A 13,521-nucleotide genomic window follows, 5' to 3' on the forward strand; every position below is an offset into this window, starting at 1 on the left:
CCCACATTGTCAGAGCTGGCTGGGAATGGCATGGAAGTGCCAAAAGTCATAACATTTTTGCAACTTTTAAGTGTTTTTTTTTGCCAAATTTGGAGTAACACTTTGATGAATCGGCCCCTAACTGTTAATGTTCTTACTTTTTTTTATTCTTTATACTAGTATGTGTGAAGTGAACCACGTCATCTATAACGCTTTTATAACCTTATTCAAAAAAATTATTTACGTCATGTCAAATAGCATAGGAAGTTGGCGCCATTCTTCAGACTTATCCCATGTACCACATAAATAAGGTTTTTCTTTGTTGGTATCAACTCAACATTTGACAGTAACAGTAAATGTTTCAATAAAGGACCAAAGGACCAGGATGACCTATATAGTATCTTTCAACAAGAAAGTATATTAAATTACCCCATAGCAGCATTTCCCTGGATCATATGATTCATCAGTAGGCCTACAAGCTAAGAATACTCTGTATCAGCATTGGATGAATTCCAGCACAAGAGATATCTCTCGACATCAGACGTACATTGAGTATATTGAATCGAGGGACTGTGTTCTGTACATGTTCCCCATCAATCTTTGCTTTGTATTTGTAGAACATGGTAATAACTGTCTAAGAACAATGTTATAGATCAATCCTGGACCATCATACACTTCCATTCATTTCATTCACTTATAGGAAACAACAACCAAATAGACTCCGCTCTCCCAAAGATCCAATGCAATAAATAATATCATCTCTGCCAAACTTCAAAAGTAGCAACTAAAGTTCAGTTATCCCTTATATAGGTCCTGGAATAGAAAAAGTAAGGTTAAAATATTTTTACTTTTACAAAGATAATCATTTTACACCATCATTTAGACCAGTGTTTCCCAAACTCCAGACTTCACGATCCCCAACAGATCAGGATTTCAGGATTTCCCTAGTATTACACACCTGAGAGAACTTGTGGAAATATCTGATGCCTTAATAATAATTCCATCACCTGTGTAATACAATGGAAATTCTGAAAACATGATCAGTTGGGGACCCTGAGGAATGCCGTTTGGGAAACCCTGATTTAGACTCTAAACTCTTGCCTGTTTCCTGATATTAAGCAAAAGTAAGGCAAGCTATGGCAGGTGAGTTTTTTTCTTGCCTGAATGCTCTAAAGGGAATCTGTCAGACACCTTGATTCCAGTGATATGTCACTTACTGGATAGGTTACTGCAGGGTTGCCAACTGTCCAGAAATTCCAGGACAGTCCGTAAAAATAGGGAACTTTTTTTGCCCTGTCCATAAAAAAAATTTGAGGCGCCTGTGAATTTTGTGAAGCTGAAGAAACTTCTGCAAATTGTTATGACTGTAATTATTATCACTTTACAGTTTACAGTGAATGCAGCTGATGTCTTCATATCAGAATTATGGGCTGTAGACATGGATCACTAATAATCATATTGATTTATTATGGTTTTCCAATGAGTCCATAAAAAATATTGTCTGTCCGTGATTTTTTGATAAGCTGTCCAGAAGAAATAAAAAGTCAAGTTGGCAGCCCTGACTTGCTTTAGTTTTGATAAAAACGCAGTTAACCATTGAAATTCCATAAGTTTCAGATGTTACATTTTCTAATTACAAAATGAAAACTGTACGGCTTTTTTGTTGTTTTTTTTTGTTTTATAATGATAACAAAATAGTAATGTTTTTGAATTTATTGGTTGGAAAGAATCAATGGTCACAATGGTTTCCTTCAGACACAATGGATGGCCTAAGTGTTATGTTCTTTGGAGATAAGGTCTTTGGCCTACATGAAAATGTAATATAGCCTTTCATTCTCAGGGTATAAAAAAAAGATTTTCAATTACACACTGGACGGTGCTTGTGTGTGCTTTTGAGATTATAACTATCTCGCTCAGGTTTTCCCATGAAGCCATCATTTTATTTCTGTACTAGAGTGGATATTATTGTTGTAGCTCTCTCTGTGCCATGAAATATCCGGTAGATATGAAATAAGATTATTACACTGATAGAGAGGAGGTAAGAATGGAGAAGACTAGTAGTTAAGAGAGGAAAAATTCAGGTTACAACTATTTCTTTTAAACCAAGAAGTGAAGAATATTCCAGATAACTATTATTACGTTATAACCGTGTGGGCCAGTATTCTTTCTAATAATGAATCAATGAACAAGTAATGTAAAAGTACATAATTAAATATATTTATAGGATTGTTATTGGCCATGCCAATTGAGTAATGAGATAAGATTATTAGCGCATACCATAGTATATATCTATAGAAACAAGTAAGGGGCCAGAAGCGGACTCTCATCAACCTCTTACCAAATGTTGTACCATAATATTGAGCCAGACTGATCCTACCAAAAATATATATGTTTATTTTGTTCTCCATGCTGGCACTGACTTTTATTGGGTTTGACCCTTTTACTTTGTGCAGTATAATTATTGTATTAGTTGACTGTACTTATGTCACTAGTCTGAAGTCAAAGCTTGTTGGGCAAAGGAAACGGAAGCCAGATTCCCTAGGGGGAATCCTGAATGAGTTATTCGGAGGCTAAAAATTCTGAGACATCTTCTGGACTCATTCACCTGACGCACTGGACACTCACAAGACATGGGCCCGTCACTTGTTAAAGAGAACCTGACATATCTGATACATGCTCAAAGAGCATGATGTGTACCAGCTCCCTGGGTGTAAATAGACTTAATCCAAGGCACTGACCATGTTCCTGTGTATCATTCAAATAAAAGTCTAAAAATGCATGGATATACCATAAAATCTTCTTCATTGAATATTCAGTAAAAACATGTTGTAACAGAGTAACATCATAAAATGAGGTACTGAGCATACGCGTTTCAACTAGTTGACCTCTTTTTATGATGTTACTCTGTTACAACATGTTTTTACTGAATATTCAATAAAGAATATTTTATGCTTTAGATGTAGTGATGAGCGAGCATGCTCGTTACTTGAGATTTACAAGCATGCTCGGGTGTTTTCCGAGTATCTTCAGTGTGCTCGGGTGTTATGTTTTCGTCACTCAGTGCTCATGATTTGCGACTGTTTGACAGCTTTAATACATGTGAGGAATACCTTTTTCTTAGGCATTCCTCACATGTATTAAAGCTGTCAAACAGTTGCAAATCATGAGCACTGAGTGACCAAAACATAACACTGAGCACAGCTGAAGATACTCGGCGAGCACCCGAGCATGCTCACCGAAAGGATTAACAGAACATACTCACTCATCACTATTTTGATGCTTTGGATCTGATACGTGCTGTCAAATCTGTGGGTAGCTTGTATCAGACACTGGCTGTACAATCTCAGCCAGGTATTTTTAACCAGCGGTGTAACATAGTAACATAGTTTTTAAGGTTGAAGGAAGACTAAGTCCATCTAGTTCAACTCATAGCCTAACATGTTAAACTAGAGGAAGGCAAAAAAAAAACATGTGGCAAACACTAAGCTCCACATTGGGGAAAAAAATTCCTTCCAGACTCCATACGGCAATCAGACTAGTTCCCTGGATCAACGCCCTATCAAGGAATCTAGTATATATAACCTGTAATATTATACTTTTCAAGAAAGGCATCCATGCTCTTAAATTTTAGTAGTGAATCACTCATTACAACATCATGCGGCAGAAAGTTCCATAGTCTCACTGCTCTTACAGTAAAGAATCCGCGTCTGTGATTATGATTAAACCTTCTTTCTTCCAGACGTAGAAGATGCCCCCTTGTCCCCGTCTCAGGCCTCAGAGTAAAAAGATCAGTAGAAAGATCTTTGTGCTGTCCCCTCATATACTTGTACATAGTAATAAGATCACCCCTAAGCCTTCGTTTTTCCAAACTAAATAACCCCAAGTGTAATAACCTGTCTTGGTATTGCAGACCCCCCAGTCCTCTAATAACCTTGGTCGCTCTTCTCTGCACCCACTCTAGTTCAGCTAGGTCTTTCTTATACACCGGAGACCAGAACTGTACACAGTATTCTAAGTGTGCCTTGTATAGAGGTAAAATTATGTTCTCCTCATGAGCATATATGCCTCTTTTAATGCATCCCATTATTTTATTTGCCTTTGCAGCAGCTGCCTGACAGTTTTGCCCAGTGTTTTACTATTAAGCATATAATTATACATTTTATTTCCTCTGCTCAAGTGCATTACCTTACATTTATCCCCATTTGCCATTTATTAGCCCAAGCTTCTAGTTTACATAGATCCTCCTGTAATATAAAATTGTCATCCTCCATATTGATTACCCTGCAGAGTTTAGTGTCATCTGCAAATATTGAAATACTACTCTGTATGCCCCCTACAAGGTCATTAATAAATATGTTAAAAAGAAGCAGGCCCAATATTGACCCCTGTGGTACCCCACTGTTAACTGTGACCCAATCTGAGTGCGTTCCATTAATAACCACCCTTTGTTTCCAATTAATGAGACAGTTCTTAAGCCACATACATATATTTTCCCCTATCCCCATTGTTCTCATTTTATGTATTAACCTTTTGTGTGGAACCGTATCAAAAGCTTTTGAAAAGTCCATATACACAACATCTACTGCATTTCCTTGGTCCAGTCCGGAACTTACCTCATCATAAAAGCTGATCAGATTAGTTTGACAGGAACGGTCCCTCATAAACCCATGTTGATATTGGGTCATGATGAGGTTATTCTTCTTCAGAAACTCTAGTATAGCATCTCTTAGGAAACCCTCCAGGATTTTACCCACAGTAGAGGTTAAGCTTACCGGCCTATAATTTCCAAGTTCGGTTTTTGTCCCCATTTTGAATATTGGCACCACATTTGCTATACGCCAGCCCTGTGGTACAGACCCTGTTATTATGGAATTTTTAAAGATTGAAAATAATGGTCTATCTATGACGTTACTTAATTCCTGCAGTACTCGCGGGTGTATCCCATCCGGGCCCGGGGATTTGTCAACTTTAGTGATTTTTAGATGCCACCGTACTTCCTGCTGGGTTAAGCAAGTGACATTTAATGGAGAATTTTTGTTATCACTGATCATGTTTTCTGTCATGCGATTTTCTTGTGTAAATACTGTTGAAAAAAAATCATTTAGCATATTGGCTTTTTCCTCATCCTCATCCACCATTTCACCCAGACTATTTTTAAGGGGGCCAACACTATCATTTTTTAGTTTTTTACTATTTAAAATTTGGGGATTATTTTTACTTTCTCTGGCAACGAGTCTCTCTGTCTCAATCTTTGCTGCCTTGATTTGGTTTTTACAGAATTTATTTAATTTTCTGTATTTATTTAATGCCTCATCACTACCTACTTGCTTTAGTTCTCTAAATGCTTTATTTTTGTCACTTATTGCGCCCCTTACAGCTCTATTTAGACATAGTGGTTTCCTCCTATTTCTAGCATGTTTATTCCCATAGGGTATACTGTATATTGTGCACAGGTCCTATTCAGGATGCTAATAAATGTCTCCCATTTGCTTTGTGTAGTTTTATGTCTCAGGATATCGTCCCAGTTTATTGCACTAAGATCATCTCTCACCCATTGGAAATTTGCCTTCCTGAAGTTTAGTGTCCTTGTAACCCCTCTATTACACATCTTATTGAAGGATACATGAAAACTTATTATTTTGTGATCACCATTACCCAAGTGACCCCCAACTCGTATATTTGATATGCGGTCTGGCCTGTTGGTTAATATTAGGTCTAGCAGTGCCCCCCTTCTTGTTCGGTCCTGAACCAGTTGTGAAAGGTAATTGTCTCTCATTGTCAAAAACCTATTACCTTTGCTTGAACTACAGGTTTCTGTTCCCCAATGTATTTCAGGGTAGTTAAAGTCCCCCATAATAATGACTTTTCCTTGAGTCGCTGCTTCATCTATTTGCTTTATGAGGATATTCTCCGCTGATTCCATTATTTTTGGAGACTTATAACAAACCCCTATCAGTAATTTATTATTTTTTCCCCCTCCCCTTATCTCCACCCACAGGGACTCTATATTTTCATTAGATTCACATATATTCTCACGCAAGATGTGTTTTCAGGATGATTTTACATAAAAACACCCCCCACCCCCCCCCTAGCTTGTTTGTACGGTTATTTCTGAACAGAGTATAGCCCTGTAAATTAACTGCCCAGTCATGGCTCTCGTCCAGCCATGTCTCAGATATCCCCACCATGTCATAATTATTTTCCAACAAAATTAATTCTAATTCCTTTATTTTGTTGGTGAGGCTTCTGGCATTAGTGTACATGCATTTTATGTATCTCTCTGTACCTCTATTCCTTCTTACTACATTGATTGTTCTAACCCCACCCCCAATTTCTTTATTTGTGCCCAGGACACTATCTACACTATCTTCCCCACCTATAAAATGAATACCCACCCCCCCAATCCCTAGTTTAAACACTCCTCCAACTTTCTAGCCTTTTTTATCTCCCAGCACAGCTGCACCCTCCCCATTGAGGTGCAGCCTGTCCCAAGCGTAAAACCTGAAGCCAACTGAGAAGTCGGGCCAGTTCTCCAGGAACCCAAACCCCTCATTCCTACACCAATTCCTGAGCCACTTATTTATCTCCCTAATCTCCCATAGCCTCTCTGGTGTGGCACGTGGTACAGGCAGCATTTCAGAGAATACCACCTTGGAGGTCCTTGCTTTAAGCTTGCAGCCTAATTCCCTGAAATCATCTTTAAGGACCTTCCACCTACCTCTAACTTTGTCATTTGTGCCAATGTGCACCATGACCGCTGGGTCCTCACCAGCCCCTCCCAGTAATCTGTCAACCTGATCAGAGATGTGCAGGACTCGAGCGCCAGGTAAGCAGCACACTGTTCGACGATCCCTGTCTTTGTGATAGATTGCCTTATCTGTTCCCCTAATAATTGAGTCCCCCACTACCAGCACCTGCCTGGCCTGCCCTGTTCTTCTATTTCCCCCTTACTGGAGCTGACACTCCTCCGGCTTTCAGAGGACATGCCTTGCTGCAGCAGTGCTACCCCTGTACTGACAAAAACTTCAGAGTACTTCAGAGACAAAAATACTTTTAATAGCTGCCAGGTACTTAGCCGTGCAGCTGACTAGTCAGATATGCAGGTACCCAGTGGCTGCTCCCCGCCCATTGACAGTGACTGACAGGTCTCTGCCAATACGCACACGAGATACGCATACGCATACGAGACCTGTCAATTCAGGGCAGTGGGCAGCGAGAAGCTGCCGGGGACCAGCTTGTCCAACTAGTCGGTCGCACAGCTCGGTACCCAACGACTATTAAAACATACTGTATCTGGCTGAGATCACACAACCAGTGTCTGATATATGCTGTCCACAGATTGGGCAGCGTGTATCAGATATCAGGTTCACTTTAAACTGACATAACAACTATCTAGTCATATTTTTAAAATTGGAATTTTCCTTGAGTTTTGGATTTCTGCCCTATGTGGTGGTTTTGAATACATTGTAGTGATCATGTATATTCTGTCTCTTTGTTAATATTTATACCTGTTAATAAATACAAATTTCCCAGGTTGTGGATATTACAGATGCAATTATATTCTAAAGGTCATCTAGTTGAAAAAAATTAGGATCCACAACAACCACACTTGTCATTAGTTATGTACCTGTGTGCTGCTGCCGCTTCCCCTCCGGCTGCTGTTTTGACTTTCGCCAGGCGTCTTGGCACTGTAACACAGAGCATCAAAACCAAGTATGCCTCCAACGCAGTCTCCAATCAGACAGACCTAGATGAAAACAAGAACATAACATTATTGCTAGTAAGGAATGGAGCATGTGAAAAATCTACTATCAGTTAAGGTTAGCTACAGTGCATTTAGGAATTTAGGCAGACGTGGAAGAAAATGCTGCAGAGTAAGAATGCTTTAAAAAAATAGAAGAATTGATAGTTTATTTTTAATAATTATAAAATCTAAATCAAATTAATATTTGATGTGACTGCCCTTTGCCTTCAAAACAGCATCAAAGCTTCAATACACGTGCACTCAGTTTTTGAAAGAACTCAGCAGGTAGGTTATCCCAAACATCTTGGAAAACTAACTACATATTTTCTATGGATGTAGGCTTATGTAATTCCTTCTGTCTTTTCATGCAATATCAGACAGCCTTCATGATGTTGAGATTAGGTCTCTGTGGCGCCATATAAAAACTTCCAGGACATCTTGTTCTTTACGCTGAAGATAGTTTTTAAAGACATTGGCTATATGTTTGTGGTCTTTGTCCTACTACAGAATACATTTGGATCCAGCAAGAAGCTTTTTTAATGGTATTGCTTGATGAATAAATTTCTGCCTGTATTTCTCAGCATTGAGGACCCCAATAATTCTGACCAAACTTCATTTGCTTAAATGCACCCCCAAATTTGCAAGCAACCTCAAACATGCTTCTCTGTTGCCTGCAGACCCTCATTATTTTACTGGTTAGGAGAGAAGTAAGTTCTTTGATTAAGGTTGAATAGTTGGCGTAAAATAATTGAGAATATAAAGGGGTAATCTAAACACCCAGATATTCCGTGTGACAATTAAAAAAGTAATTATCATTTATTGTCTCTAACTCTGTTGGAGGAAGGGTTATGTTCATAGCCATAGACTTACTAATGTTTAATTTTGAAACCTGAGAGGACTCCAAATTTCTCGAGAAGCCACAATAAGGCGAAGCAAATTCCAACAATGGGAAGTGAATGACCTGTGCCCTCTGTTTCAAATCTCAGCAATGACCTGTCATTCAAAGATGGGGAATGACAGACAGGGAGGAGAAGACCCAGTGTACAGTCAGGTTAGGCTTTGTTTCTGTATTGAAGGCATGAAGACTACTTAAAGTAAAACATCTCGATCAGTAGATGACTGTAGCTGGGTCCCACTGGTTGCTGCGAGCTCAGAACTGATGCCACTGTTGGATATCTTCCGATTTCAAAGGAAAGTAAACATGAGATGTCCTTCATCTGCTGCATTAAGTTTCCTTGGCCAACCACTGTGTCTATAGTCCTCAATGTTGCTAATTTCTTGGTATTTCTTCAAAAGATCTTGAAAAGCACATCTTGTAACCACAATCTGCTTTGAAATCTTTGCCTTGGAGAGCCCTTGCAGATGCAGTATAACTACCTTGTATCTTGTTGCTGTGCTAAGTTTTGCCACAGTGCATGACCTGTGACATGAAACTGCCACCCACAACCTCATGTTTGTAGTAGAGTTTAGCTGTTCTTTACACACTTTTAAGTCTCCTATGCAGCTGTTTCCGTTTCAATTAATGTGTTTTAACCTACATATGAAAATGATGACCATTATAACCTGATTGGTGTAATTGCTGTCTCACACACCTAACTAATCCTAAAAAGTCCATGACTTTGTACAAATGTACCTAGAATAATTTATGCTGTTTTAAAGACAAAGGGTGGTCACATCAAATATTGATTTGACTTAGATTTCTCTTTTGTTCATTCACTTTTCAGTTTGTTAATTGAAATAATAAACTATTAACACTTCTAACTAAAACTTTTGCACAGTACTATACAGTACAGACCAAAAGTTTGGATACACCTTCTTATTTAAAGATTTTTCTGTATTTTCATGACTATGAAAATTGTACATTCACACTGAAGGCATCAAAACTATGAATTAACACATGTGGAATTATATACTTAACAAAAAAGTGTGAAACAGCTGAAAATATGTCTTATATTCTAGGTTCTTCAAAGTAGCCACCTTTTGCTTTGATGACTGTTTTGCACACTCTTGGCATTCTCTTGATGAGCTTCAAGAGGTAATTACCGGAAATGGTCTTCCAACAATCTTGAAGGAGTTCCCAGAGATGCTTAGCACTTGTTGGCCCTTTTGCCTTCACTCTGGGGTCCAGCTCACCCCAAACCATCTCGATTGGGTTCAGGTCTGGTGACTGTGGAGGCCAGGTCATCTGGCGTAGCACCCCATCACTAGAGATGAGCGGTGTTTGACTCGAACTGTTCGCCAATCTCAAATTCGAGCTGTTTTGGGCGGTATTCGAGCCGTTCGACGAACCCGAACAATTTGCAAAAAAGTCGGCTGTTCGAGGTTATGTTCAATAACTGTTCGTGCACCAAAAGCGTAACTGGATTTTTTCACGGTAATACTGTTAATCAATGTTACTAGACAGTTTCAGTGTAGAGTGGGCAGGGGGAGGGGCAGGGGATGGATCTCTGCAGAAATAATGCCGATCTCCATTTTTTTTTCTTTCCCGCATTTACAGTGGGGCGGTGCAGTCTGTCAGCCTATCAGCAGCGCACACACGCAGCAAAGTGCTTTTTTTTTCACACAAGCAAGGGCATGTGACATTGGCTGTGTATTTCACATGTCCTTGCCCTATAAAACCCAGCCATTTTCCCCCATCGCCACCATTTTCTCACTGCTACAGCTGAGTGTTGGACGGCACCGCTGCTGCTGTGGGTACTATACAGTATAACTGTGTGAATTGCAAGCAAATTTCCAGTTACATAGAGAGATAGGTTTAGGGAGTAGGGACTAGTTGTAATTGCAGCCCTTTTGAGGGCTAGGTTACAGCAGTTCCTAGTACTTTTTGCCAGGCAGGTCTGTGCCAGTGCTCTGCAAGTGTTTTTCATAGCATTTGGCTAAATGTAGCTAAGCTAATCCTTTTGGGCCTGAAGCAGTGTCTGTTAGTCATTGGAGTAGCCCATCTGAACCAAGCTACACCACCTGTGTATCTACTAACAATTTTTTACTGCATCTAGCCCAGTAAATCCTTTTGGGCCTGCAGCAGTGTCTGGTAGTCAGCGGAGTAGCCCATCTGAACCAAGCTACACCACCTGTGTATCTAATAACAATTTTTTACTGCATCTAGCCCAGTAAATCCTTTTGGGCCTGAAACAGTGTCTGGTAGTCAGTGGAGTAGCCCACCTGTGAAGGAAGCTACACCACCTGTGTATCTAATTCTAATTTTTTACAGCATCTAGCCCAGTAAATCCTTTTTGGCCTGTAGCAGTGTCTGGTAGTCAGTGGAGTAGCCCATCTGAACCAAGCTACACCACCTGTGTATCTAATAACAATTTTTTACTGCATCTAGCCCAGTAAATCCTTTTTGGCCTGTAGCAGTGTCTGGTAGTCAGTGGATTAGCCCATCTGAACCAAGCTACACCACCTGTGTATCTAATAACAATTTTTTACTGCATCTAACCCAGTAAATCCTTTTGGGCGTGTAGCAGTGTCTGGTAGTCAGTGGAGTAGCCCTTCTGAACCAAGCTACACCACCTGTGTATCTAATAACAATTTTTTACTGCATCTAACCCAGTAAATCCTTTTGGGCCTGTAGCAGTGTCTGGTAGTCAGTGGAGTAGCCCATCTGAACCAAGCTGCACCACCTGTGTATCTAATAACAATTTTTTACTGCATCTAGCCCAGTAAATCCTTTTGGGCATAGTAGCAGTGTCTGGTAGTCAGTGGAGTAGCCCATCTGAACCAAGCTACACCACCTGTGTATCTAATAACAATTTTTTACTGCATCTAACCCAGTAAATCCTTTTGGGCATAGTAGCAGTGTCTGGTAGTCAGTGGAGTAGCCTATCTGTGTTGCAAGCTACACCACCTGTGTATCTAATAACAATTTTTTACTGCATCTAGCCCAGTAAGTCCTTTTTGGCCTGTGGCAGTGTCTGGTAGTCAGTGGAGTAGCCCATCTGAGCCAAGCTACACCACCTGTGTATCTAATAGCAATTTTTTACTGCATCTAGCCCAGTAAATCCTTTTGGGCCTGTAGCAGTGTCTGGTAGTCAGTGGAGTAGCCCATGTGAACCAAGCTACACCACCTGTGTATCTAATAACAATTTTTTACTGCATCTAGCCCAGTAAATCCTTTTGGGCCTGTAGCTGTGTCTGTTCGTCAGTGGAGTAGCCCATCTGAACCAAGCTATACCACCTGTGTATCTAATAACAATTTTTTACTGCATCTAGCCCATTAAATCCTTTTGGGCATAGTAGCAGTGTCTCGTAGTCAGCGGAGTAGCCCACCTGTGAAGGAAGCTACACCGCTTGTGTATCTAATTCTAATTTTTTACTGCATCTAACCCAGGAAATCTTTTTGGGCCTAGTAGCAGTGTCTGGTAGTCAGCGGAGTAGCCCACCTATGAAGCCCATTTCTGTTGTGCGAGGTTGTGGGGAGAGGGCAGAGGAAGGAAGCATGATTCTTACCTTGCCACCAACACAACAAGGACTTGGTCCTCCTGGATGCGCAAGACACATGAGTGCCTTCTTGCTGCACTACCAGCAACATGACCCTCGGATTGTCAGAATTCGAAGTAATTCCGACTACTGGGTTGCCACACTCTTAGATCCCCGGTACAAAAGTAAATTTGCCTAAATAATTCCTGCCATAGAAAGGGATTCACGCATGCAGGAGTATCAGCAGAGGCTGTTACAAAATCTTACATGTGCTTTTCCACAAAACACCAGTGGTGCATGTAGTGAATCTCACAGTTCTAACTTGCCAACCGTGGGACTGTCGAGTCTTCATCACTCAAACCGTAACAGTAACACCGTATCTGCTGGTAACAGCAATTTTGTGGAATCGTTTCGCCAATTTTTTAGACCATCCTCTGCAAGGCCACAGGAGACAAGAAGTCTGACACATAGTCAATGCCTAGAGAGGATGGTACAGGAGTATCTCCAAGTGAACATCGAAGCCATGACTGTGTCACTGGACCCTTGCTCATTTTGGGCTTCCAATCTGGAAAAATGGCCTGAGCTCGCCACTCACGCCTTAGAGATCTTGTCGTGCCCCGCAGCCAGCATTTTCTCTGAACGTGTGTTCAGTGCTGCTGGTGGTGTGCTGACAGATAAGCGCACGCGGCTGTCCACTGACAATGTAGACAGACTCACGTTCATAAAGATGAACAAATCATGGATCCGCAAGGACTTTTCTACCCCTGTGTCATCCTGGGGAGACTAAAAGCTTGAGGATTTTGGAAAATCACCTCACCAACCATTTTAAGCAACTCTGGGGCAATTGATGCCACTTAAGTGGTGTCTGTGTCACAATTTTTGGAAAAAATGGAGACTCTTTTTAGTCAGCGTAGTAGCCCAGCTGTGAAGCAAGCTACACCGCCTGTGTATCTAATAACATTTTTTTACTGCATCAAACCCAGCCAATTATGTTGGGCTAGTAGCAGTGTCTCATAGTCAGCGGAGTAGCCCATCTGAAGCAAGCTACACCGCCTTTGTATCTAATAACAATTTTTTACTGCATCTAACCCAGCCAATCATTTTGGGCTAGTAGCAGTGTCTCGTAGTTAGCGGAGTAGTCCATCTGAAGCAAGCTACACCGCCTTTGTATCTAATAACAATTTTTTACTGCATCTAACCCAGCCAATCATTTTTGGGTAGTAGCAGTGTCTCGTAGTCAGCGGAGTAGCCCATCTGAAGCAAGCTACACTGCCTTTGTATCTAATAACAATTTTTTACTGCATCTAACCCAGCCAATCATTTTGGGCTAGTAGCAGTGTCTCGTAGTCAGCGGAGTAGCCCATCTGAAGCAAGCTACA

General features: G+C 40.6%; 1 protein-coding gene across 4 annotated transcripts in view; it reads right to left on the reverse strand.

The window, feature by feature from the left end:
• PITPNM3 (PITPNM family member 3) overlaps positions 1-13,521 on the reverse strand; it is a 901,527-nt gene that overhangs the window by 175,321 nt on the left and 712,685 nt on the right. For all 4 annotated transcript variants that reach the window (XM_073667825.1, XM_073667827.1, XM_073667826.1 and 1 more), the window contains one exon: positions 7,607-7,726. In XM_073667825.1, the coding sequence (XP_073523926.1) occupies positions 7,607-7,726 (120 nt within the window). The remainder of the gene's footprint in view (positions 1-7,606; positions 7,727-13,521) is intronic.

This window comes from Phyllobates terribilis, unplaced genomic scaffold (genome assembly GCF_046119375.1).
Source record: "Phyllobates terribilis strain yellow unplaced genomic scaffold, ASM4611937v1 Scaffold_2__4_contigs__length_985480577, whole genome shotgun sequence".
In the NCBI taxonomy this organism is placed as follows: Eukaryota; Metazoa; Chordata; class Amphibia; order Anura; family Dendrobatidae; genus Phyllobates; species Phyllobates terribilis.